The sequence below is a fragment of the Oncorhynchus mykiss genome, chromosome 26 (genome assembly GCF_057628025.1).
Source record: "Oncorhynchus mykiss isolate SJ-2025 chromosome 26, ASM5762802v1, whole genome shotgun sequence".
In the NCBI taxonomy this organism is placed as follows: domain Eukaryota; kingdom Metazoa; phylum Chordata; class Actinopteri; order Salmoniformes; family Salmonidae; genus Oncorhynchus; species Oncorhynchus mykiss.
Genome location: NC_143047.1, coordinates 1,917,960 through 1,944,110, shown reverse-complemented (window position 1 = coordinate 1,944,110; position 26,151 = coordinate 1,917,960). Strand labels below are relative to the sequence as shown.

The following is a 26,151-nucleotide window of genomic DNA, read 5'->3' as shown; positions in this document are numbered from 1 at the left end:
CGAGGTGGCTATCTCTGTCGGCGCCGGATGCTCAAATTCATTTGAACTCAGTTTTTCACAATTCCTGACATTTAATCCTAGTAAAAAATCCCTGTTTTAGGTCAGTTAGGATCACTACTTTATTGTAAGAATGTGAAATGTCAGAATAATAGTAGAGTGATTTATTTCAGCTTTTATTTATTTCATCACATTCCAAATGGATTAGACGTTTACATACACTCAATTAGTATTTGGTAGCATTGCCTTTAAATTGTTTAACCTGTTATGGCTGCAATCCGGATATCGGGATCGATATGACAACTACCAGTGAAAATAGAGGGTGCCAAATTCAAACCACAGAAATCTCATAATTACAATTCCTAAAACATACGTGTTTTATATAATTTTAAAGCTGTTCTCGTTGTTAATCCCACCAAAGTGTCAGATTTCAAATAGGCTTTTCAGCGAAAGCACTACAAACGATTATGTTAGGTATCCACCAAACCACAATAAGCACAGCCATTTTCCAGCAAAATATAGCATTCACAAAAAGCATAAATTAAGATAAAATGAATCACTAACCTTGAATTATCTTCATCAGATGACACTCACAGGACTTCATGTTACACAATACATGCATGTTTTGTTTGATAAAGTTCATATTTATATAAAAAAATCTGAGTTTACATTGGCTATTTAGATTCCCTAGTTCCAAAAACATCAAGTAATTTTTTTATAGCCACATCGTTTCAACAGAAATACTCATCATAAATGGAGATGATACTACAAGTTATACACATGGAATTATAGATATACCTCTCCTTAATGCAACCGTTGTGTCAGATTTCAATTTCTTTTTACGGAAAAACCCATGCAATAATCTGAGACGGCACTCAGAACAGTAGCCAAATTAGCCTCCATGTTGGAGTCAACAGAAACCAGAAAATACATGACGAATGTTTCCTTACCTTTGATGAACTTCATCAGAATGCAGTCCTTTAAATCGCAGGTCCACAATAAATGCTTGATTTGTTCGAAAATGTTCGTTATTTATGTCCAATTTGCTACTTTGGTTAGCGCGTTTGGTAATCCCAAAGTCACAAAGCGAGTCCACTATAACGTGACAAAATGTCCAAAAGTTCCCTAACAGTCTGTAGAAACATGTCAAACGATGTACTGAATCAATCTTTAGAATGTGGTTTACATATATCTTGAATAACGTTCCAACCGGAGAATTAGAATTACTTCAGATGAGCGGTGGAACGCAAGTCCTTCGCCTGGTGAAAGCATGATCCACTCATGGCTGTGGTGACTATTTCCTGTGTCAATCGACCCCCCTTCACATTAGAGTTATCAGACAAAGTTCTATTGACTGCTGACATAGTGGAAGGCGTAGGAAGTGAAAACTCTATCTCGCTGTAATTTCAATGAGACCTTGTTTGAAAATCTGCCACCTCCAGAAAAAAAACAGGAAGTGGAATTTCTCAGGTTTTAGCCTGCTATATGAGTTCTGTTATACTCACAGACATAATTCAAACAGTTTTAGAAACTTCAGAGTGTTTTATATCCACTACTACTAATAATATGCTAATATTAGCAACTATGACTGAGGAGCAGGCCGTTTGATATGGGCACCTTTCATCCAAGCTACTCTATACTGCCCCTGCAGCCATACAAAGTTAACTTGGGTCAAACGTTTCGGATATTCTTCCACAAGCTTCCCACAATAAATTGGGTGAATTTGGGCCAATTTGTCTTGACAGAGCTGGGGTAAATGAGTCAGGTTTGTAGGCCTTCTTGCTTGCACACGCTTTTTCAGTTCTGCCCACACATTTTCTTTAGGATGGAGGTCAGGGCTTTGTGATATCTTGACTTTGTTGTCCTTAAAACCTCTTAAGTCGACCCCCTATTTTTTCGAACATTCTGTTAAAAATCGCGCAACATTTCAGCGTCCTGCTACTCATGCCAGGAATATAGTATATGCATATGATTAGTATGTGTGGATAGAAAACACTCTCACGTTTCTAAAACTGGTTAAATCATGGCTGTGACTATAACAGAGCGTGTGTTTCATCGAAAAGCGCAAGAAAAACTGGTCACTGAAAACTGAAAAAAATATCCATGCGCCACTTGCATGTATTGTTTAAGGGACACCAAATTAAATGGGGCCGAGATTGCAATTCCTACAGCTTCCACACGATGTCGCCAGTCTTGTCAATTTCCTGGGAGTTATTTATTGGTCAAACAAAGGAGAGAGATTCCATTCCGTCCGGTCTCCGACAGGAAGTTTTGGAAGAGAGATTTCCCGAACATGATTTGAAGACGTGGAGCTATTGAATACACATCGCCTCGTGATCAATTTGATATGTTATTAACGTTTACTAATACCTAAAGTTGGATTACAAAAGTATTTCGAAGTGTTTTGTGAAAGTTTATCGTCGACTTTTTTAATTTAAAAAAATGACGCTGCGTTTTGGAACTGTGTTTTTTTCTGAATCACACAGTAGATGGATATTTTGGGTATATATGGACCGATTTAATCGCAAAAAAATACCCAATAGTGATGTTTATGGGGCATATAGGAGTGCCAACAAAGAAGCTCGTCAAAGGTAATGAATGTTTTATATTTTATTTCTGCTAATTCTTTTGTTTACGTCGCCTTCAGGTATTTCGGGGTGTTGCACGCTATCAGATAATAGCTTCTCATGCTTTCGCCGAAAAGCATTTTAAAAATCTGACTTGTTGGCTAGATTCACAACGAGTGTAGCTTTAATTCAATACCCTGCATGTGTGTTTTAATGAACGTTTGAGTTTTAACGAGTACTATTAGCATTTAGCGTAGCGCATTTGCATTTCCAGGTGGCTAGATGGGACGACTGCGTGTCGGGTGGGAGTAAGAGGTTAAACCATTTTGCCACAACTTTGGAAGTATGCTTGTGATCATTGTCCATTTGGAGACCCATTTGCGACCAAGCTTTAACATCCTGACAGATTTATTGAGATGTTGCTTCAATATATTCACATAATTTCATGACATCTATTTTGTGAGGTGCACCAGTCCCTCTAGTCCCTCCTGCAGCAAAGCACCCCCACAACATGATGCTGCCACCCCCGTGCTTCATGGTTGGGCTGGTGTTCTTCGGCTTGCAAGCCTCCCCCTTTTTCCTCCAAACATAACGATGGTCATTATGGCCAAACAGTTCTATTTTTGTTTCATCAGACCAGAGGACATTTCTCCAAAAAGTACGATCTTTGTCCCCATGTGCAAACCGTAGTCTGGCTTTTTTTTGGCGGTTTTGGAACAGTGGCTTCTTCCTTGCTGAGCAGCCTTTCAGGTTAAGTGGATATAGGACTCGTTTTCCTGTGGTTATAGATAATTTTGTACCTGTTTTCTCTAGCTTCTTCTCAAGGTCCTTTGCCACTGTTCTGGGATTGATTTGCACTTTTCGCACCAAAATATGTTAATCTCTAGGAGACAGAACACATCTTCTTCCAGAACAGTATGACTGCTGTGTGGTGCCATGGTGTTTATACTTGCGTACTATTGTTTGTACAGATGAACGTGGTACCTTCAGGCGTTTGGAAATTTCTCCCAAGGATGAACCAGACTTGTGGAGGTCTACAATTTTTTTCTGTGGTCTTGGCTGGTTTCTTTTGATTTTCCCATGGATTTTCCCAAAGAGGCACTGAGTTTGAAGGTAGGCCTTGAAATACATCCACAGGTACACATCCAATTGACTCAAATTATGTCAATTAGCCCATCAGAAGCTTCTAAAGCCATGACATAATTTTCTGGAATTTTCCAAGCTGTTTAAATGCACAGTCAACTTAGTGTATGCAAACTTCTGACCCACTGGAATTGTGACACAGTGAGAGTGAAGTGAAATAATCTGTCTGTAAGTAATTGTTGGAAAAATGACTTGTGTCATGCACAAAGTAGATGTCCTAACCAAATTGCCAAAACTATAGTTTGTTAACAAAAAATTTGTGGAGTGGTTGAAAAACGAGTTTCAATGACTCCAATCTAAGTGTATGTAAACTTCCGACTACAGCTGTACATGGAGAGCTAACATTAATAATATGCATATCAATCTCTCATGGCTCAAAGTGGAGGAGAGATTGACTTAATCACTACTTGTTTTTGTAAGACGTGTTGACTATCTGAATGCACAGAGCTGTCTGTTTAAACTAGTAGCACACCTATGAAGACCCTACCTTACATGGCACCAGATTTCTCTTCACAATCCCCAAGTCAGGCAGCTAATGGAGATCCCCAATAAATACAAATACAAACCAGTGGCAACAAAACTCTGGATCACCTTTACTCCACACATAGAAATGCAAACAAGGCTCTCCCTCGCCCTCCCTTTGGTAAATCTGACCATAGCTATATCCTCCTGATTCCTGCTTTCAAGAAAAAACTAAAACGGAAAGTACCAGTGACACACTCGATATAGAAGTGGTCCGATGTAGCGGATGCTAAGTTACAGGACGGTTTCGCTAGCACAGACTGGAAATATGTTCCGGGATTCCTTGACCAGTTTATCACATCAGTCACCAGCTTCATTAATAACTGCATCTACTACGTCGTCCCCTCAATGACCATACCTACATATCCCAACCATAACCCATGGATTACAGGCAACAGCTGCACTGAGCTAAAGTTTAGAGCTGCCACTTTCAAGAAGCTGTACACTAATCCTGAAGTTTATAAGAAGTCCCACTACGTCCTCAGATAAGCCATTAAACAAGAAAATCATCAATTCAGGACTAAGATCGAATCCTACTGCGTCAGATGTGACTAGGCTTACAAACTATCACGGATTACAAAGGGACACCCAGCCAAGAGCTGCCCAGTGACGCGAGCCTACCAGACGAGCTAAATGCCTTCTATGCTTGCTTCGAGTCAAACAACACTAATCTATGCAAGAAAACACCAGCTGTTCCGGACAACTGTATGATCTCGCTCTCTGTGACCGATGTGAGTAAGACAAGTTAACATTCACATGGCCCCAGGACAAGATGGTAAGTGCGTTCACTGACAATTTCAACTTTTCCCTGACCCTGTCTGTAATACATACCCACATGTTTCATGCAGACCACCATAGTCCCTGTGCCCAAGAATGTCAAGGTAACCTGTCTAAATGACCATAGCCCCATTGCACTCACATCTGTACACATTAAATTCTTTCAAAGGCTGGTCATAGAATAGAATGGTGCTGGAGGGGATGGCTGACAATTTACAGACTCCTAACTAACTGTGCTGTTTTGTTAGTTTTTTTTGCGTTGTTTGTAACTTCTATTTTTTTAAACGTATTTTGTACATAATGTTGCTGCTACCATCTCTTATGACCAAAAATAACTTCTGCACATCAGAACAGCGAATACGCAACTCGAACTGGACAAAGATTTTTTTTATTTTACAAGTTGGACGCGAAGGATATACTGCTTTCTTGGGAACGAGCCTAAATCCCCATCATTTGTGTGAAGAAAAGACAGAGTAAAAGGAGGTGGAGGTCGGGTTTCCTTCTGAGAATTCGTAGGAGTAAACTTCCACTACCGTCCATTCTATTGGCCAACTTGCTTTCATTAGAAAACAAAATGGATGATATATGATCAAGACTATCCTACCAACAGGACATTAAAAACTGTAATAGCTTATGTTTCACCAAGTTGTGGCTGAACGACGACACAGATAATATAGATCTGCCGTTTTTCTTCATGCATCGGCAGGACAGAGAATGGAAAAAAGCTTTATACCACCTTTACTCCACACAGAGATGCATACAAAACTCTCCCTCACCCTCCATTTGGCAAATCTGACCATAATTATATCCTCCTGATTCCTGCCTACAAGCAAAAACTAAAGCAGGAAGTACCAGTGACTCGTTCAATTCGGAAGTGGTCAGATGATGCGGACTGTTTAGCTAGCACAGACTGGAATATGTTCCGGTATTCATCCAATGCCATTGAGGACTGTTCCACCGCAGTCACTGGCTTCATCAATAAGTGCATTGACGATGTCATCCCAATAGTGACCGTACGTTTATATCCCAAAAAAAAAGATGGATTACAGGCAACATCCGCATTGAGCTAAAGGTTAGAGCTGCCACTTTCAAGGTGTGGGACACAAATCCGGACGCTTATAAGAAATCCTACTATGCCCTTAGATGAACCATCAAACAAGCAAAGCGTCAATACACGATTAAGATTGAATCCTACTTCACTGGCTCTGACGCTCGTCAGATGTGGCAGGGCTTGAAAACTATTATGGACTACAAAGGGAAACCCAGCCGTGAGCTTCCCAGTGACACGAGCCTACCAGACAGGATAAATGTATTTTTATGCTCGCTTTGAGGCAAGCGACACCGAAGCATGCATGAGCATGCCATTTGAGGACTTGTGAGGCGTCTGTTTCTCAAACTAGACTCTCTAATGTACTTGTCCTCTTGCTCAGTTGTGCACCGGGACCTCCCACTCCTCGTTCTATTCTGGTTAGAGACAGTTTGCGCTGTTCTGTGAAGGGAGTAGTACACAGCGTTGTACGAGATCTTCAGTTTCTTGGCAATTTTTTGCATGGAATAGCCTTCATTTCTCAGAACAAGAATAGACTGACAGGTTTCAGATGAAAGTTCTTTGTTTCTGGCCATTTTGAGCCTGCAATCGAACCCACGAATGTTGATGCTCCAGATACTCAAGTAGTCTAAAGAAGGACAGTTTTATTGCTTCTTTAATCAGCACAGCAATTTTCAGCTGTGCTACTATAATTAAAAAAGGTTTTTCTAATGATCAATTAGCCTTTTAAAATTCTAAACTTGCATTAGCTAACATAACGTGCCATTGGAACACAGGAGTGATGGTTGCTGATAATGGGCCTCTGTATGCCTATGTAGATATTCCATAAAAAAATCTGCCGTTTCAAGCTAAAGTAGTAGTTTTCAACATTAACAATGTCTACACTGTATTTCTGATCAATTGTATGTTATTTTACTGGACAAAAAAATTGCTTTAATTTAAAAAACATGGACATTTCTAAGTGACCCCAAACTTTTGAACGGTAGTGTACCTTAGGGTCGAGTTTGAGAGAGTCAATAATGTGAAGGGTTTTCAAGAGGTATGGGGGTCAGGGTGGGTTGAGTATGTACTGCTAGAGAGTGCGGGTTGAATGTACATTTGTGATTGGATTGTGGATTGTGTATGGCAGTTTATTGAACTGTGTAATGTGGTTGTGTTGATGTTGGGTGGTGTGCAATTTGTTTTTAGAGAGGGGGTTAATTTTGTGTTTTTGTTATGTGTCCCCTTCTACAGGTAATGATACGAGAGAGGTTGTCTATTGGAGACGAGGTAGGTGACCACCCAAGCCCTCCCCCACCTGTGGTAGTCCCCGACCAAAAAGACAGCCCCCAGCTCCAGCCTGCAGACCTGACCAAGCTGAGGGAAATGTTGACTCAGCGCGATAACGAGATCAGTATCCTTCCTATGCTGCAACCTTACAAGTATTACTCAAGTTCATCTCTGTCATCTGTTTGTGACTACGAATTGGAGAATGTTCTGGCAAACACATTTTCTATTTCTGTTGAAGTCATTATTGTTGAGCCAATCAAAAAACAATTAAGCTCAAGGAAAGGCCACTTTCTACCCGATCACCAAAAGGGTCCACCTGATTGTGGATACCCAGTTCCTACTTTTCATGTGCTTACTCTTTGCTGCTAAGTTTATTTAGTTATTTGGCATTTATTTAGCCTTTATTTAACCAGGTACAGTGCCTTTAGAAAGTTTTCATACCCCTTTATTCTACATTTTGTTGTGTTACAGCCTGAATTCAAAATGGATTAAGTAGATTGTTTTTGTCACTCATCTACACAAACTGAAATCATGTGTTTAGAAATGTTTGCACATTTATTGAACATTAATACAGAAATATCTAATTTGCATAAGTATTCACACCTCTAAATCAATAAATGTTAGAATCACCTTTGGCAGTGGGTAAGTCTCTTAAGAGCTTTGCACACCTGGATTGTACAATATCTGCACATTCTCTCAAACATTCTTCAATCTCTGTCAAGTTGGTTGTTGATCATTGCTAGACAGCCGTTTTCAAGTCTTGCTGTAGATTTTCAAGCCAATTTTTAATCCTCTAGGATTTTTCCTCTGTTTAGCTCTATTCCGTTTTACCCCATTTTTCTCCCCAATGTTGATATTTTCTCATCGCTTCAACTCCCTAACGGGCTCGGAATGTGAAGGTCGAGTCATGCGTCTTTTGAAACATGACCCGTCAAACCGCGCTTCTTAACACCCACCTGCTTAACTCAGAAGCCAGCGGCACCAATGTGTCGTAGGAAACACTGTTCACCTGACGACCGAGGTCAGCCTGTAGGCGTCCTGCCCACCACAAGGAGTCGCTGGAGGGCGATGATTGTGCGCCGCCCTATGGGACTCCTGATCACGGCCATTTGTGATACAGCCCGGAATCGATGTCTGGTCTGTAGTGACGAGTATAGCACTGCGATGCAGTGCCTTTGACCATTGTGCACTTCGGGAGACCTATTCCGATGACAAGTATACCCATAACATGATGCAGCCACCACCATGCTTGAAAATATGAAGTGGTACTCAGTGATGTGTTGGATTTACCCCAAACATAACGCGTTTTATTCAGGGCATAAAGTTAATTTCTTTGCCAAATGTTTTACTTTTGTGCCTTATTGCAAATAGGATGCATGTCTGTACAGGCTTCGTTCTTTTCGCCCTGTTATTTAGGTTAGTATTTTGGAGTAACTGTCACGACTTCTGCCGGAGTCGGTCCCTCTCCTTGTTCGAGCGGCGTCCGGTGGTCGACGTCACCGGCCTTCTAGCCATCGCCGATCCACTTTTCATTTTCCATTTCTTTTGTCTTTGTTTTCTACACACCTGGTTTCAATTCCCCCATTACATGTTCATTATTTAACCCTCTGGTTTCCCCCGTGTTTGTGTGCATGTTTGTTTTATTGTTCATGCTGTTACTGACGGCTGGTATTTTGTTGCCGGGTTTTGTTATTACGCCCGTTTATGTCGTGGTACCGGTATTTTTCCCGCACCATAGTATTGTGTTTATACTGGTGTTATCTTGTATTAAATACCTTGTTCACGCATCTCAGCTCTCCTGCGCCTGACCCCTTTCACCAGTTACCCACAGCCTTGACAGTAACTACAATGTTGTTGATCTATTACAGCCATTAAGCTCTGTAACTGTTTTAAAGTCACCATAGATCCCCACAGTGGAGGTGTGATAATACCAATAAAACCTAGCGGTCAAACAGGGATATGGTTCCAAACGTTTTTCCAACATACATTTTTTAGAAACACTTAAAATAAGGGCTGTGTTTCGTGTAGGTTTACCATGGCGTGATGTTTTGATAACCATGTAAACCGACATCAGTCAATTCGTTGTTTAATAACCCAATAAACAAGAACTAAATGTTTTTTTTTTTTATAAAACATTTTTTATTTAACCTTTATTTATACAGGTTTTTCTCATTGAGATAACATCTCTTTTTCAAGAGAGACCTGGTCCATCCAAAGTGTAATGAATAACTTCACCATTCTCAAAGGGATAATCCATCCAAAGGATAAGACCATCCTGGTCTTTGTGGTTGAATTTGTGTTTGAATTTCACTGCTCACCTGAGGGACCTTAGAGATAATTGTATGAGTGGGAGATGAGGTAGTCATTCAAAAGTAATGTTCAACACTATTATCAAATACAATTTTATTTGTCACATACACATGGTTAGCAGATGTTAATGCGAGTGCAGTGAAATGCTAGTGCTTATAGTTCCGACAATGCAGTAATAACCAACGAGTAATCTAACTTATCAATTTCACAACAACTACCTTAAATGCAAATGAGAACATGTTCTCAGTCAACTTACCTGGTAAAATAACGAATAAATAAAATACACACAAGTGTAAAGGAATGAAGAATATGTACATAAAAATATATGAAGGAGTGATGGTACAGAACGGCATAGGCAAGATGCAGTATATGGTATCGAGTACAGTATATATATATGACATGAGTAATGTAGGATATGAGTTTGGAGGGTACCATGGTGTTAAATGCTGAGCTGTAGTCGCATTCTCACATAGGTATTCCTCTTGTCCAGATGGGTTAGGGCAGTGTGGTTGCGATTGCGTTGTCTGTGGACCTATTGGGGTGGTAAGAAATTGGCGTGGGTCTAGGGTGTCAGGTAGGGTGGAGGTGATATGGTCCTTGACTAGCCTCTCAAAGCACTTCATGGTGACGGGAGTGAGTGCTACGGGGTGGTAGTCGTTTAGCTCAGTTACCTTAGCTTTCTTGGGAACAGGAACAATGGTGGCCCTCTTCAAGCATGTGGGGAACAGCAGACTGGGATAAGGATTGATTGAATATGTCCGTAAACACACCAGTCAGCTGGTCTGCGCATGCTCTGAGGACGCGGCTGGGGATGCTGTCTGGGCCTGCAGCCTTGTGAGGGTTAACACGTTTTAAATGTTATACTCACGTCAGCTGCAGTGAAGGAGAGTCCGCAGGTTTTGGTAGCGGGCCGTGTCAGTGGCACTGTATTGTCCTCAAAGCGGGCGAAGAAGTGTTTGTACTGTTTGTATCCGGTCATGTTTCCGGTCACCTTGCCCTGATTAAAAGCAGTGGTTCACGCTTTCAATAGTTTTAATAGTTGCTGTGGGTAAGACATCACCGATGTACTTGCTAATGATCTCGCTCACCGAATCAGCGTATTCGTCAATGTTGTTGTTTGACGCAATGCAGAACATATTCCAGTCCACGTGATCGAAGCAATCTTGAAGCGAGGAATCAGATTGGTCAGACCAGCGTTGAACAGACCTGAGCACGGGAGCTTCCTGTTTTAGTCTCTGTCTATAGGCTGGAAGCAACAAAATGGAGTCGTGTTCATGTTTTCCGAAGGGAGGGCGGGGGAGGGCCTTATTTGCATCGCGGATGTTAGAATAACAATGATACAGGGTTTACCCCTGAGGTGCTGACTTGTTACACCCTCACAACTACTGTGATTATTATTATTTTACCAGCCCTGGTTGCACAATCGATATGCTGATAGAATGCATTCTCATTTGCTTACCAAAAGAGATACCTTGAGCTTAATGACACTGACATCCTAATATTACCCTCATGTACTTTAGTATAAAGCAAAAGCCAGGTTTTTACCTTTCCTATATTTTAGTAATCTACATCCCTCTGTTCAATGTGTTCACACATTTTTGATAGGGGAAGAATTCCACATACTATTAGAGATATTTAACATTAAGTAAGCCTGCCAGTCTCTAACTGTATGACTGTCGTTAACCTACAGCAATATTTCCACAAACACATCTATAATCAAATCAAATCAAAATTATTTATATAGCCCTTCTTACATCAGCTGTTATCTCAAAGTGCTGTACAGAAACCCAGCCTAAAACCCCAAACAGTAAGCAATGCATGTGTAGAAGCACGGTGGCTAGGAAAAACTCCCAAGAAAGGCCAAAACCTAGGAAGAAACCTAGAGAGGAACCAGGCTATGAGGGGTGGCCAGTCCTCTTCTGGCTGTGCCGGGTGGAGATTATAACAGAACATGGCCAAGATGTTCAAATGATCATAAATGACCAGCATGGTCAAATAATAATAATCACAGTAGTTGTCGAGGGTGTAACAAGTCAGCACCTCAGGAGTAAATGTCAGCTGGCTTTTCATAGCCGATCATTCAGAGTATATCTACCACTCCTGCTGTCTCTAGAGAGTTGAAAACAGCAGGTCTGGGACAGGTAGCACATCCGGTGAACTGGTCAGGGTTCCATAGCCGCAGGCAGAACAGTTGAAACTGGAACAGCAGCACGGCCAGGTGGACTGGGGACAGCAAGGAGTCATCATGCCAGGTAGTCCTGAGGCATGGTCCTAGGGCTCAGGTCCTCCAAGAGAGAGAAGGAAAGAGAGAAAGAGAGAGTATACTTAAATTCAAACAGGGCACCGGATAAGACAGGAGAAGTACTCCAGTTATAACAGACTGACCCTAGCCCCCTGACACATAAACTACTGCAGCATAAATACTGGAGGCTGAGACAGGAGGGGTCAGGAGACACTGTGGCCCCATCCAATGATACCCCAGGACAGGGCCAAACAGGCAGAATATAACCCCACTCACTTTGCCAAAGCACAGCGCCCACACCACTAGAGGGATATCTTCAACCACCAATTTGCAATCCTGAGACAAGGCCGTGTATAGCCCACAAAGATCTCCGCCATGGCACAACCCAAGGCAGGGCGCCAACCCAGACAGGAAGATCACGTCAGTGACTCAACCCACTCAAGTGACGCACCCCTTCTAGGGACGGCACGGAAGAGCACCAGTAAGCCAGTGACTCAGCCCCTGTAATAGGGTTAGAGGCAGAGAATCCCAGTGGAGAGAGGGGAACTGGCCTGGCAGAGACAGCAAAGGTGGTTCGTTGCTCCACAGCCTTTCCGTTCACCTTCACACTCCTGGGCCAGACTACACTCAATCGTATGACCCACTGAAGAGATGAGTCTTCAGTAAAGACTTACCCTCTCTGGGATATTCGGGACGGTAGCATCCCACCCCGCCAACAGCCAGTGAAAGTGCAGGGCGCCAAATTCAAAACAACAAAAATCTCATAATTAAAATTCCTCAAGCATACAAGTATTTTACACCATTTTAAAGATTCAGCCACAGTGTCTGATTTCAAAAGGCTTTATAGCAAAAGCACCACAAATTATGTTAGGTCACCACCAAGTCACAGAAAAACACAGCCATTATTCCAGCCAAAGAGAGGAGTCACAAATAAAATGAATCACTAACCTTTGATGATCTTCATCATTTGACACTCATAGGACTTCATATTACACAATGCATATATGTTTTGTTCGATGAACTAACATTCACTTGACCATGCGTCACGAGCTCATGGCAATCTGACAGACACCTGGCTCAATCCCCTCTCATTTGGCCCCACTTCACAGTAGAAGCATCAAACAAGGTTCTAAAGACTGTTGACATCTAGTGGAAGCCTTGGGAAGTGAAAAATGACCCCATAGACACTGTATATTGGAATGGCAATGAGTTGAATAACTTCAAACCTCAGATTTCCCACTTCCTGATTGGATTCTTCTCAGGTTTTCGCCTGCCATATGAGTTCTGTTATACTCACAGACAAAATTCACACAGTTTCAGAAACTTCAGAGTGTTTTCTATCCAAATATATAGCATATTCTAGCTATAATGGCTAAGTAGCAAGCAGTTTACTCTGGGCACCTCATTCATCCAAGCTTCTCAATACTGCCCCCCAGTCACCAAGAAGTTAAATGTTGAGACCGAGTCTGTGTGTCTCACATGGGTAGGCAGACCATTCCATAAAAAATGGAGCTCGATATGAGAAAGCCCTGCCTCCAGCTGTTTGCTTAGAAATTTTAGGGACAATTAGGAGGCCTGTGTCTTGTGACCGTAGCGTAGGAGCAAGACTACGAAATGCTTTGTAGGTTAGCAGTAAAACCTTGAAATCAGCCCTTGTCCGTGTCCATGTCCTGGTTTAGTACATTCGGGAGCAGCTTAGTAATGTCATTAAAACCCACATGGACTACGATAAAATCGATGTCCATGTCCTGGTTTATTACATTCGGGAGCAGCTTAGTAATGTCATTAAAACCCACATGGACTACGATAAAATCGATGCCCGTGTCCTGGTTTAGTACATTCGAGAGCAGCTTAGTAATGTCATTAAAACCCACATGGACTACGATAAAATCGATGCCCATATCCTGGTTTAGTACATTCGGGAGCAGCTTAGTAATGTCATTTACTCGAACTCCAGGATAGGACATTGTTTTTTCACCAGGAACAGTAACATTTATTACCATGGAGCTGCCCAAAATCACGCCTGGCGACTAGGCTGCTCATGTGGCTGCTGATTTTTTTCCAAGAAAGAGACAATATTTTGCGAATACTTATCAGTAATCCTCCACCGCATGTTTACATTATCAGCGACATCTCAAGGATTCCCTCAACTGCCCTACTAATTGTGTAATATTTACTTACACGTCAAGGTGGTGATTCCCTGTCTTCTCAGTAATACCCCCCATCGTATTGGCAGGGCTGTGAGTGACACAGTCCAGTCAGTCCACTCTGTTTCCATAAACTCCACAGTGCGTTCCCTCAGGCTTGGAGCTCATAGGATATAGTGTACTGTGCTCTCGAAGATTTGTATGCACTTTGCTTTAAAGTGAAATGTGATTTTGTTTTTTAAGGGGTTAGTAAAGTGGGTTCTGACTTTCCCTGAGAATGTCGAAGAGAGCTTTTTCTAATAATGGAATTTGTTGTGGAACCGGTCAAGCGAGTGTAAGCATACTACATCAGACACCATATAAATAAAGGAGACAAATGGATTTCACTTAGTGTTTTTTAATCCTGGTCCTGGGGACCGAAAGGGGTGCACATTTGAGTTTTTTTGCTTAGCACTACAGACCTGATTCCACTAACCAAAGGTTTGATGATGAGTTGATTAGTGGAATCAGGTTTGTAGTGCCAGGGTTTCTGAGCCCTTTCCTACTTACTGTTGACTTGCACGGGTGGCTTAGTCTGGCAAACGCTTGTCTTGTCCCCTCCTGGTGACCTTGAAAATGAACCATACTGACACTATCCACAGAAGCCACTTGTGAAAAGTGGATTTTGGCTCTGAGCTTTTTGATGTGTATTTGCTTTGCCCGGCAGCGTGTCCTGGAAGTTGGGGATTCATTGGTTTCAACAGGTATTTAATCAAATCAAAAAAAATTGGTCACATAATTAAAGAGCAGCATTAAATTAACAGTAGCGAGGCTGTATGCAGGGGGTACTGGTACCAAACCTCTGGTACAGCATTTGAGTGAACTTGTAATGTGGCTTTCCTTTATCTTCAATTGATTATATTTGGGACTATGTTGTTAGCAATGATTTAGGTGTGTTAATATGAGATTCTGTTTGACCATTACCAGGCCACTCTGTGTAGTTGAGTTACGTTCAGGTCCATGAGAGTTATGATCCTGTTTTGGTTCCATTTAATTTGTTTTACACTGTTGTTCCCGATTACATCTACATGACAGCTAAATGAGTAGTACTTTGCAGACGCCCTAAATAGGGGGCCATTTATCATCCTGACATAAACCTGGACATTTAGATAACTTGTTTGATTGAGAGATGTAATTTTGGTAGGTGTGAAAACAAGATGTTTGAAAATCTGATGAGGCAAAACTAGAACGGGCTCAGGGAACCAAATAATGTGGTGACTGTAAATTACTGGATGTCATCCCAGGCATCAACAGCACGGTACTCTTTTGTTAAACCACAGGCAGTTTTTGAAAATAAGCTATTTTCCTTGTGTACTTTACTACAAGCCTTTGATTACATTTTGAATGTATATTTTGATGGAATGCAACCTGGTGCTTGTGTCGTAAAAAAAAAGGACAGCTCCTAAATCTTGGAAGATCTTTTTATTTTTTGCTTTAGTCTTGAGTTATTTGAGCAGTCAGCACTTTATAGGTTAAAAAAAAGTGTACTTGACAGTCTGTATTTTATGGATTTACCTTCCCTGGCCCTGTTTCCTTTCTGCTTGGCAGTGCAGGGAACAGATGTATATTCCCGTTGTGCAGTAAGCATGTCAGCCTATGGACAACCTTTTCATTTGGCAAATCAAGGGGCTTGGGCTTTTCTTTTCAAGGACATTAAAAATAAAAATGAATGTATTGTTCATTTTGCATCTGTGTGCAAAATGTGCAAAATGCATAAACTACATATAGACTGTCAGTTTACAGTGTGTAAGTGCAAGGTTCTCCAAAACATTTGATTGATCCCAATGGATTGGGTTTGAAGTAGATGGGACAGAGGGAAACCATTACAGTAAATGTAACTAATGGGTTGAATAAGTTTGTGCTGTTCTGTTGCCAGGTGGAACATGTCGTGGGATTGGAAGTGTGAACAGGATCGGAGTGTTTTCGTCTTTCACTCCCCACTCTTTTGCACTCACTCACTCTGTCATACACACAAATGTGCGCACACACACACATTTGTACGCAAACATACACTCACAAATGCACTCATGCACAAATGTCAAGAAAAAAAATACTCTCATCAGGAGAAGATGCTCTGGAATCTTGACACGCTTTCTCCAGCCTTCACGGCTCCTATTCTCTCCGGTAATTCATACCAGACAAGGGCTGCATCCCAAATTACATTTGGATTTGAGTAATTTAGCAGATGCTCCTATCCAGAGCAACTTACAGTTAATACATTCATCTTAAGATAGCTAGTTGAGACTATCACATCACACATTTCCTCCAGTCATAGTAAGTACATTTTTCTCAATAAAGAAGTTATCAGCAAAGTAGCTTCTGTCCCTCTCCTCTCCCCTACCTAGGCTCGAACCAGGGACCCTCTGCACACATTGACAACAGCCACCCTCGAAGCATCGTTACCCATCGCTTCACAAAAGCCGCGACCCTTGCAGAGCAAGGGGAACAACTGCTTCAAGGTCTCAGAGCGAGTGACGTCACTGATTGAAATGCTATTAGCGCGCACCCCGCTAACTAGCTAGCCATTTCACATTGGTTACACTAGTAGGAAAAGACCAGAGCAAGTTAAAACATTTTATGGGGCAGAATAAGACTGAGATGTCTTATTTAAGATACTCTTTAACGAGGTTGGTTTTCAGATGTTTTCACCCCTCAATGGTGCACCAAAGACCAGGGGTAGCAGAACGGAGTTCCCAAATGGCACCCTAATCTTTTGGATAATATTGACGGTCCCAAATGGCACCCTATTCCCAGGACATCTCACTGAGCTGGTAAGGTCAGAGAACGCATGTGTCAGCCTGGCCCATATTAAAGATGACAGCGTGCTCGTGCCATTTCCTCCATGTTTAAGGAAACGATTGTTATTGCCCCTGTTGTCTTGAAGTATGTGTTGTAAGGGGAGCCACATATCATCTTTATCTTCATGTGATGTCCCTCACAGTGCAAGGCAGACCAGGGATATTCTTCAAAATATGTTTTGTCCTTTTCGTGGAAACTTAATTTAGTTTTTCTGTGATATGTTGACAGATGGAAGTTCCCTTTCTCTAAGACAGAATGACCTTTACCATTTGTGTTGAAATTGGAGTATCTATTTTGTCCCATTCCTTACCTCCAAATGCCATCTAGGCCAGGCCTTGAACTTTAAACCTGACTGTTATCTCTACCTCAAACCAGACTGATGAGATATTTTGTTACACACTTGTGAGGATAGATATTTCTTCTCATGGCTCAGACACACTGCGGCGATGAATTGATAAAACCAGCTGGTAGCCATCAGCTTGCAGTGTGTTATAGCAACCACCTGCTGGATGTCAACAAATGTGAAATTTAACTGAAAGTGACAGACAATCCTGGTCAAAGGCACTCAGCCCGTAGCTCTGGGGTGTTTCTTCTCTTACTTGCTATGTATGGTACCCACCACCCTGCTAACTCAGGTGTGCGTTTTCAGTTTTTTTAAAAGTTACCCATTAACCATTTCTTCCCAAAGAGGATGTCTATACATGTTCTTTAACCTAAGCATCACATATATCCTGGTGAGCATTCTGAAGAAGGAGAAGAGGAGATCTAAGGACGCTGCTGCTCAACTGGCCAACATCTCCAATGGCCGTTCCTTGGACCCCCAGAGTCCTTTGAGGTTATACACAGCGTCACTGGCAGGAGACACAGAGGCAGTTGAGAATGACCATGGAGTGCCACCCACTCTTTATGGGGAAAGAGGTATGCTGATTCACTGTCACCATCGGGTCAGGATGCAAATCCAGAAGTATGATAATTCATTTAAAAAAATATGATTTTAATACTTATCTATACCATAACCTTACATGATATTTTTTTTATAAATGTTCACTTCCCAGTATAGCCAATTTGTACTTTGCAAGTTGGCCATGTAGTGGGAATGCTTACTCGCATTCTAGCAGAGACTCATGCTTACATGGTGGTTTTAACATGCTTTTATCACACGCACATTTGTGCAGGGAAACGAAACAGTTGTACGATTTTAGTTGTGTATTCCTTTTAAGTTTTATTAGTCATATTTACAGGATAGGCATACTTTACATCGAAAGGCTTACTTGCAGGTTCCTTCTCGACAATGCAACAAAAATAAGAAAAAATAAGAATACGAACGTGATGTAAATGACGGTAGAATAGAATAAACATTTTAGCATAAGTAAAATATAGGAAGGCACAATTTATAGTCCTATATTTCTATGTGTATAAATTGAGCAGTATAATAGCAGTCTGGTAGCAGCAGTTGTGATGTGTGTGTAGCACTGAGTGTACAAAACATTAAGAACATAACGTAAACAAGACATGGACTGACCAGGTGAATCCAGGTGAAAGCTATGATCCCTTATTGATGTAACTTGTTAAATCAACTTCAATCAGTGTAGATGAACGGAAGGAGCCAGGTTAAAACATTCGTTTTAAGCCTTGAGACAATTGAAACATGGATTGTGTATGTGTGCCATTCAGAGGGTGAATGGGCAAGACAAAATATTTAAGTTCCTTTGAAAGAGGTATGGTAGTAGGTGCCAGGCACACCGGTTTGTATCAAGAACATCAATGCTGCTGGGTTTTTCACACACAACAGTTTCATGTGTGTATCAAGAAGGACATTCAGGCCAATTTGACAGAACTGTAGGAAGCATTGGAGTTAACATGGTCCAGCATCCCTATGGAATGTTTTCGACACATTGTAGAGTCCATGCCCTGACGAATTGAGGTTATTTTGAGGGCAAAAGGTGAAGGTGTTCCTAATGTTTGGTACACTCTGTGTGTGTGTGTGTGTGTGTGTGTGTGTGTGTCAGTGTGTCTGTGTGTGTGTGCATGAGTGAGTACATATGTGTGATGAATCAGAGCAGGTGGTCAGTCCAGTTCAAGTGTTCAGCAGTCTGATGGCTTGTAGATATAAACGGTCTCTTAGCCTGTTGGTACAGTATCAGACCTCATGATCCGATACCGTCTGCCCGATGGTAAGGGAGTGAACAACTCGTGGCTGGAGTGTGTGTGATGCTGTTTTTGTTTTATTTTGTTGACGTTGAGTTAGAAGCTGACTCATCATTGTTGGTTATCAGGCCTACAACTGTGGTGTTGTCAACAAACTTGATGATGGAGTTGGTGTCGTGCAAAAATCGCACAGTCATGGGTGAACAGGGAGTACTGCAGAGAACTGAGGTCTCATAATTGGGGGCCCCTGTGTGGAGTCAGTGTGAAGGAGGTGTTGTTGACACTCCTCCTGTTGTCTGCCCGTCAGGAAGTCCAGGATCCAGTTGCGGAGGCTGGTGTCGGGCTTGGAGGGAACAATATTATTGAATCCTGAACCTTTAGTCAATGAACAGCGTTCTCACATAGGTGTTCCTCTTGTCCAGATGTGTTACGCCCGTGTGAATAGAAATGGAAATGGCATCTTCTGTGGATGTGTTGGAGCGGTATGTAAATTGGAGTGGTTCCAGTTTGGCTGGCATGTTGATGACTTCATGATGACCAAGGTGAGTGCAACAGGCGATAGTCATTTGGGCATGTCTCCTTGTTTTTCTTGGGCACTGGGATGATGTTGGTCTCCTTAAAGCAGACTGCAGCCTGGGACAGGGACAAGTTGAAGATATCTGAGAAGACGCCCGCCAGATGGTCAGCACACACTCTGAGGACGCAGCCAGGGACGCCTTCTGGGCCAGCTTGCTTTGTGACTATTCATTCTTTTGAGAGTTTTCCTCACGTCAGCCTTGGAGACCGATAGCACATAGTCATCCAGAGCAGTGATAGTCTTCCTGGATGGCTCAGTATCGTTTGCCTCAAATAGAATGTGTTAAGGTCATCTGTTAGGGAGGCTTCAGTGGGCACCGCACAGCTGGATTTGCCTTTGCAGTCCGTAATAGTCTGTAGTCCTTGCCGAATACGACGCGAGTCTGAGTTGTCGATCATCAATTCAAGTTTGAGTCTGTATTGTCTTTTTGCATCCCTAATGGATTTGCGGAGCTCGTACCTGCTTGACTAGTACTCCATGTGCGCCACCGACATTGAATGCTGCAGTACTGGCTTTCAGCAGTACACACAATACCCTATAATGATAAAGCAAAAACAGGTTTTTAGACATTTCTTTACATGTATAACAAAAAGAAAACTGAAATATCACATTTACATAAGCATTCAGACCCTTTACTCAGTGCTTGTAGCACCTTTGACGCTACAAGCTTGGCACACCTGTATTTGGGGAGTTTCTCCCATTCTTCTCTGCAGGCCCTCCAAAGCTCTGTCCGTTTGGATGGGGAGTGTTGCTGCACAGCCATTTTCCGGTCTCTCCAGAGATGTTAGATGGGGCTTAAGTCCGGGCTCTGGCTGGGCCAGTTAAGTGACATTCAGAGACTTGTCCCAAAGCCACTCTTGCATTGTCTTGGTTGTGTGCTTAGGGTCGTTGTCCTGTTGGAAGGTGAACCTTCGCCCCAGTCTAAGGTCATGAGTGCTCTGGAGTAGGTTTTCATCAAGGATCTCTCTGTACTACTGTGCTCCGTTCATCTTTCCCTCGATCCTGACTAATATACCAGTCTCTGTTGCTGAAAAACATCCCAACAGTATGCTTCACCGTAGGGATGGTGCCAGGTTTCCTCCAGACGTGACGCTTGGATTTCAGGCAAAGAGTTCAGTCTTGATTTCGTCAGACCAGAAAATCTTGTTTCTCATGGTCTGAGAGTCCTTTAGCTGCTTTGTGGCAAACTCCAAGTGGGCCTTTTACTGAGGAGTGGCTTCCGCCTGGCTACTGTACCATAAAGGCCTGATTGGTGGAGTGCTGCTGAGATGGATGTCCTTCTTGAAGGTTCTCTAATCTCCACAAAGGAACTCTGAAACTCAGTCATAGTGACCATCGGGTTCTTGGTCACCCTCCTGACCAAGGCCCTTCTCCCCCGATTGCCCAGTTTGGCCGGGCGGCCAGCTCTCGTAAGAGTCTTGGTGGTTCCAAACTTCTTCCATTTAAGAACGATTGCGGCCACTGTGTTCTTGGGGACCTTCAATGTTCAATATTTTTGGGCAGCCTTCCCCAGATCTGTGCTTTCGACACAATCCTGTCTCGGAGCTCTACGGACGATTCCTTTGACCTCATGGCTTGGTTTTTGCTCCGACATGCACAGTCAACTGTGGGACATAATATAAAGACAGGTGTGTGTCTTTCCAAATCATATCCAATCAATTGAATTTACCACATGTGGACTCCAATCAAGTTGTAGAAACATCTCAAGGATGATAAATGGAAACAAGCTCAATTTTGAGTCTCATAGCAAAGGGTCTGAATACTTATGTAAATAAAGTATATGTTTTTTATATTTTTCTATACATTTGCTAAAAAATGTAAAAACCTGTTTTCACTTTGTCATTATGGGGTATTGTGTGAAAATTGTATTTATTATTTATTTAATCATTTTTAGAATACAGCTGTAACGTAACAAAATGTGGAAAATGTCAAGGGGTGCTGAATACTTTCCCGAATTCATTGTATATTCTGCAATATTGATGGATGAGTCCTGAGAGGATGAATGTTTGAACATGTATTCCATTCAGTTTTCTCAAAACAATCCTGCAGCATTAAGTCTATCTTCTCTGTCCAGCGCCTCACTATTCTCTGTGTCGATGGCTCCCTCTTGAGCTGCTGCTTGTAGGCAGGGAGTAGGAACAGAGAAACATGATCTGATTGGCCGAAGTTGGTGCGGGGGATAGCTTAGTACGCATTACAGATGTTTGTGTATACATGTTCAAGCACGCTGGATCATCTGGTGGATCAGGATAGATGTTGGTGATATGTGTTTTAGACAGGCTTGGTTAATGTCACACAGCATTCCCTGATGTCCCTCTGCGATTGAGGCCTTGCTCTGAGTTCACAAAGTTCAGTTTCCAGAGATTGGACATTAGCCATCAGAATACAAGGAAGAGGAGGCCGAGTTTACCCGTCTTTTCAGTCTAGCTTTGAGTCCTCCTTTCCTTCCTCTTCTTCATTGCCGGCGTTGCCTTATGTCATCTCGTCCAGGAGCAACAGTTTAGCCCACTGTGCTGGGAACAAAGGAGTGAATGAAGTGTTCCAGATCTGGTAAGCTGGGAGATAAGTATGTAGCTTCCGATTCATGATCCAGAAGTGTTTGTCGGTTGTAGGAAATTATTGTACAAACATTCTGGGCAGCAAAGTAATAATTAACGCAAAAATTGCCATAAAAGAGCTAACATGCTGACCACACCGCCCGTGTTGCGTGCGCGAGCATTGCAAAATAAATGTACACCTTTATTATTCAATCATTGCATCCACACTGTTCGGGCACGTCAATGATCGTCTGCATTGCCAGGCGCTAAAGTAGAACTTGGATCTATTTGTGTTGCTTTGACGCGCTGCAAATCCTGAGGTTCACACTCCAGTCCAGTTGGTGGTCGTAATGCACCTTAAAGTTGGTTGCCAACCGCCATATAAAGTCTAAAGAAGAAGAAGAAGCCTGAAGGAGGAGAGAAACAAACTCGGTTTACCCTTTTATCTGTGGATTAATTGTCGGAGTAGAGGACCTTGTGCATTTCAGGTCAAATAACACATTGTTTACATTCCAGGACAAATTAGCTAGCAACAGCAAGCTGTCTAACTAAATTGCCATGCATGTTCAATGCTTTTGCGCCCGGTTTAGTCAGCATGTAAGTCAAGCAGGAAACAGTAAGACACACGCCCTCCTCATCACCACCATCTTAATTTTATGGGAAGAATGCTGCTGTATGTTATGAGGACTATCAAAGGCATTCCTCACCAAGTGGTACTAGTTAAAGCCATGCATGACCCTATCACACTTTGATTTTTTGCTAGTGGTAGATAAAGTCTAGCTGAAGTTTGTAGTGGCTGTTTATAGCAAACCAAAATATGGATTACAGTTTCTCCTGGTCCATAGACTACTTTCAGGGTGATACTGAACATTCCCTTTAATTTCTTTCCTATTTCTTAAAAATGGTGTCACTTGAGGGAGACTGGCTCAGTGGTAGTGCTTCAGTCCGACAAGCACACATTGCCAAGAACGGCATGGGATCGAATCCTGCCCCATACACCACTTTCCTCCTGTTATCCCCTCTATATCTGTAACCCACTATACTTTCCATCTAAGTAACTGAAAAAAAATATGCAAGGATGGTGCTCCGTAAAAAAACAAGAAGAAAAAGGTTGCCCATTGAGCAACCTATTAGTGTTCACCTCAAGAGATTTTATGTTTTGATGTTAAAGGTATCCAGTCAGACTAAAGTTATTTGAGGGCTTTTCACACTTCTGAGCTGAACTGAGCCGATCCAAACCAAGCTGTACTGAGCTGCCCTAGTTACGCATCCACCGTTGTTTTTGGAACTGTGCTGAAAAGATCAATGTGAAAAGAAAATATCAGAGCCAGCACAGTTTGGTTCAGGTCAGCACAGTAGTGCCAATTGACCCTTACCATATCTCTGCAAGTATAAACGGGGCACATGCTGACCCATAACAGGGCTCAGATGCATGATGTCGCTATATACAACTCACTGTCTAGCCTGCCAGCTAGCCTAGTGGCTAAGCCCACTGATTTCTGCATGATAAAGGAGGCTCTTGTGATCATAATGAACCATTGAAGCAAATATAACATCACAGTTGAACTCTATTAAACGGGATGCTCTGTATATTAAACAGGGGACAGGAAATGAATAGGACATAAATGTGGTCACGCTGATTGTCAGTGTGCCTGTCGAGGTTGTCTTTGGAGAGACTTTAAATGCATAACAAATCCTCTTCTTCAGGATTTACTGTATGGCGAACAGTCAACCACTCAACGTCCCACCGCTACACTATATTTAAATAGTGTCATCAGACGGATCACATTCATGCATGAGGAATTTCCTCTTTGGAATTAGCATGCTTTGGAATTAGCATCTGGGTGTATCCCAGATTTCATCCTATTCCCTGTATAGTGCACTACTTTTGAACAGAGGTCAAAGGTAGTGCACTATATAGGGAATAGGGTGGCATTTGGAATGCACACCCATAATAGGTAGCCCAGACCCAGTAATAATTTTGCTTTCATTGGACTGCAGCACTGCCTATAGATGGGTTAACTAATACCGGGGAATTAAAACGGGGTGGTTGCCAAAAGTCGAGCTATTGAGCTTCTCCTTAGGAGAGCTCTCTCCTCGCTGGTGGCAGGTTTGTTTGGCTTTCCATGTTTAATTTATGTTTAGCGGTGACTTTAGCGTGATGATAAAACTGAGCCCCGATAATAACTGTGATCATAGCCCTGGGTGCGGGATGCGAGCCAGCAACTCATCAAACTGACTCAGAGCTCCTGTCTCCACAAACTGCTGTCTCATTGGGCTCCTCATCACCATTTTTGAGTAATGATCCTTGGTAATAGGACCATTGAGGGTAATTGCAAACAGGGTTCTTGAAAGAAGAGCCTATTAAAAAACAAACGCATCTTGTCAGGGAGAGAATCAATCAATCATTGAGGAGCGATCAGTGTTTATGAAGTGGTTGATAAGCAATGTCCGTGTGTCACGCTGAGCTCCCAGAACAGCATGCTCTCTAACTCGTATTACCTCGGATTTGACTGGTAGAGCTCAAGGCAGACCTTGTTGCCCCTGCTCCTCTGCACTTTTGACCCCGTTATTGGCTTTCTCCATTGCTATGAGAAATGATGACCCCCGTTTATATTTAATTGACCTGTCACATAGACACTTGCCTGACTCTCAAACTGCATGTGCAACTGCTTCGAGAACCACATTCTCCCAAAAAGTTCAGCTGAACTGTCTTTTGGTGGGAGGGAGGAAGAGAGAGGAGTGGAGGTTGAAGAGTATTTGATACAGCTGTCCACTTATGGTGGGGCTATCTGCTCAAGTATTTACATTTTTGTCCGTGTAGGAAGTTTTAGATGGAGGCCTCAGACCATAAAATCAACTGAAAAGGTTTGTATCCATCAGTGGATCTCCAAATGTAGCCTAGGGCTGTGGCGGTCACAAAATTTTGTCAGCTCTGACTGTCAATTATATGACTGTCGGTCTCACAGTGATTGACCGTTAATTAAATAAATACATTTAGCAACTCCTGGCTTCCACATTTCCTGCAAGCCACTGATGCAGACTTTTGGAACATCTACATTTTAAAAAGTCTAATAAATCCATGTATTATCACCTTCACCATCACTATACATCCAATATTCATTTTAGACCGGTCTAAAGAATTATGATATGAAGAAAATGTAGCCTGTTTCAGAAGAACAGAATAGCATACTCTGAATTGTCCTTATGTTAGGTCCTGATCTGCCTATGCCAAATGTGACTCACCACCTGGATTCAGTCTTATGTAGCAACATTTGAAATTGTGTTTTTTACATTGTATAAAGGTAGAGTCTCAGAGCTACAAAATGGTATATCATACACTGCATTTGAGGAACAATGGGAGAGTAATTTGGCTTTGAAAGTTGATCAACTTGTAAACTCATTTTTGAAAAATGGCCTTTGAATGTTTTGGTTTCTCGTGAAAAGCTCCTCTTTGTCTCCACCCATTCAGCATCGTCCACACCCTCTTAAACTTTAGCCCCACCCATGGATCGCTTAAAGACATACAGGACTTTTTTTTGCCATTTACACGCCAACTCCCCCCTTTATATTCAATTTTGAGAAACACTTCCTCTTATGTTGTGTAATAGATATTTACATGTTGTGGCCCACTCAAAGTGAATGGAAAGTGTTTTACCTGAAGGATTCCACTGATTATGATATTTATACAAATCCTGTTTTTGTATAGGCCCCAAGCATGTAAACTCAGCAAAAAAAGAAATGTCAACTGCGTTTATTTTCAGTAAACTTAACATGTGTAAATATTTGTGTGAACATAACAAGATTCAACAACTGAGACATAAACTGAACAAGTTCCACAGACATGTGACTAACAGAAATGGAATAATGTGTCCCAGAACAAAGAGAGGGTTAAAATCAAAAGTTACAGTTAGTATCTGGTGTGGCCACCAGCTGCATTAAGTACTGCAGTGCATCTCCTCCTCATGGACTGCACCATATTTGCCAGTTATTGCTGTGAGATGTTACCCCACTCATCCACCAAGGCAC

At 42.1% G+C, this 26,151-nt stretch overlaps 1 protein-coding gene across 2 annotated transcripts in view; it reads left to right on the top strand.

Annotated features, from left to right (window-relative positions):
• kif6 (kinesin family member 6) overlaps positions 1-26,151 on the top strand; it is a 217,028-nt gene that overhangs the window by 99,568 nt on the left and 91,309 nt on the right. Inside the window, exons 12-13 of one of the 2 annotated variants that reach the window (XM_021585670.3) lie at positions 7,288-7,445; positions 17,585-17,778. In XM_021585670.3, the coding sequence (XP_021441345.2) occupies positions 7,288-7,445; positions 17,585-17,778 (352 nt within the window). Of the gene's footprint in view, positions 1-3,535; positions 6,046-7,287; positions 7,446-17,584; positions 17,779-26,151 lie in introns of those variants that run through there. The other variant, XM_090221719.1, reaches the window with a different exon arrangement.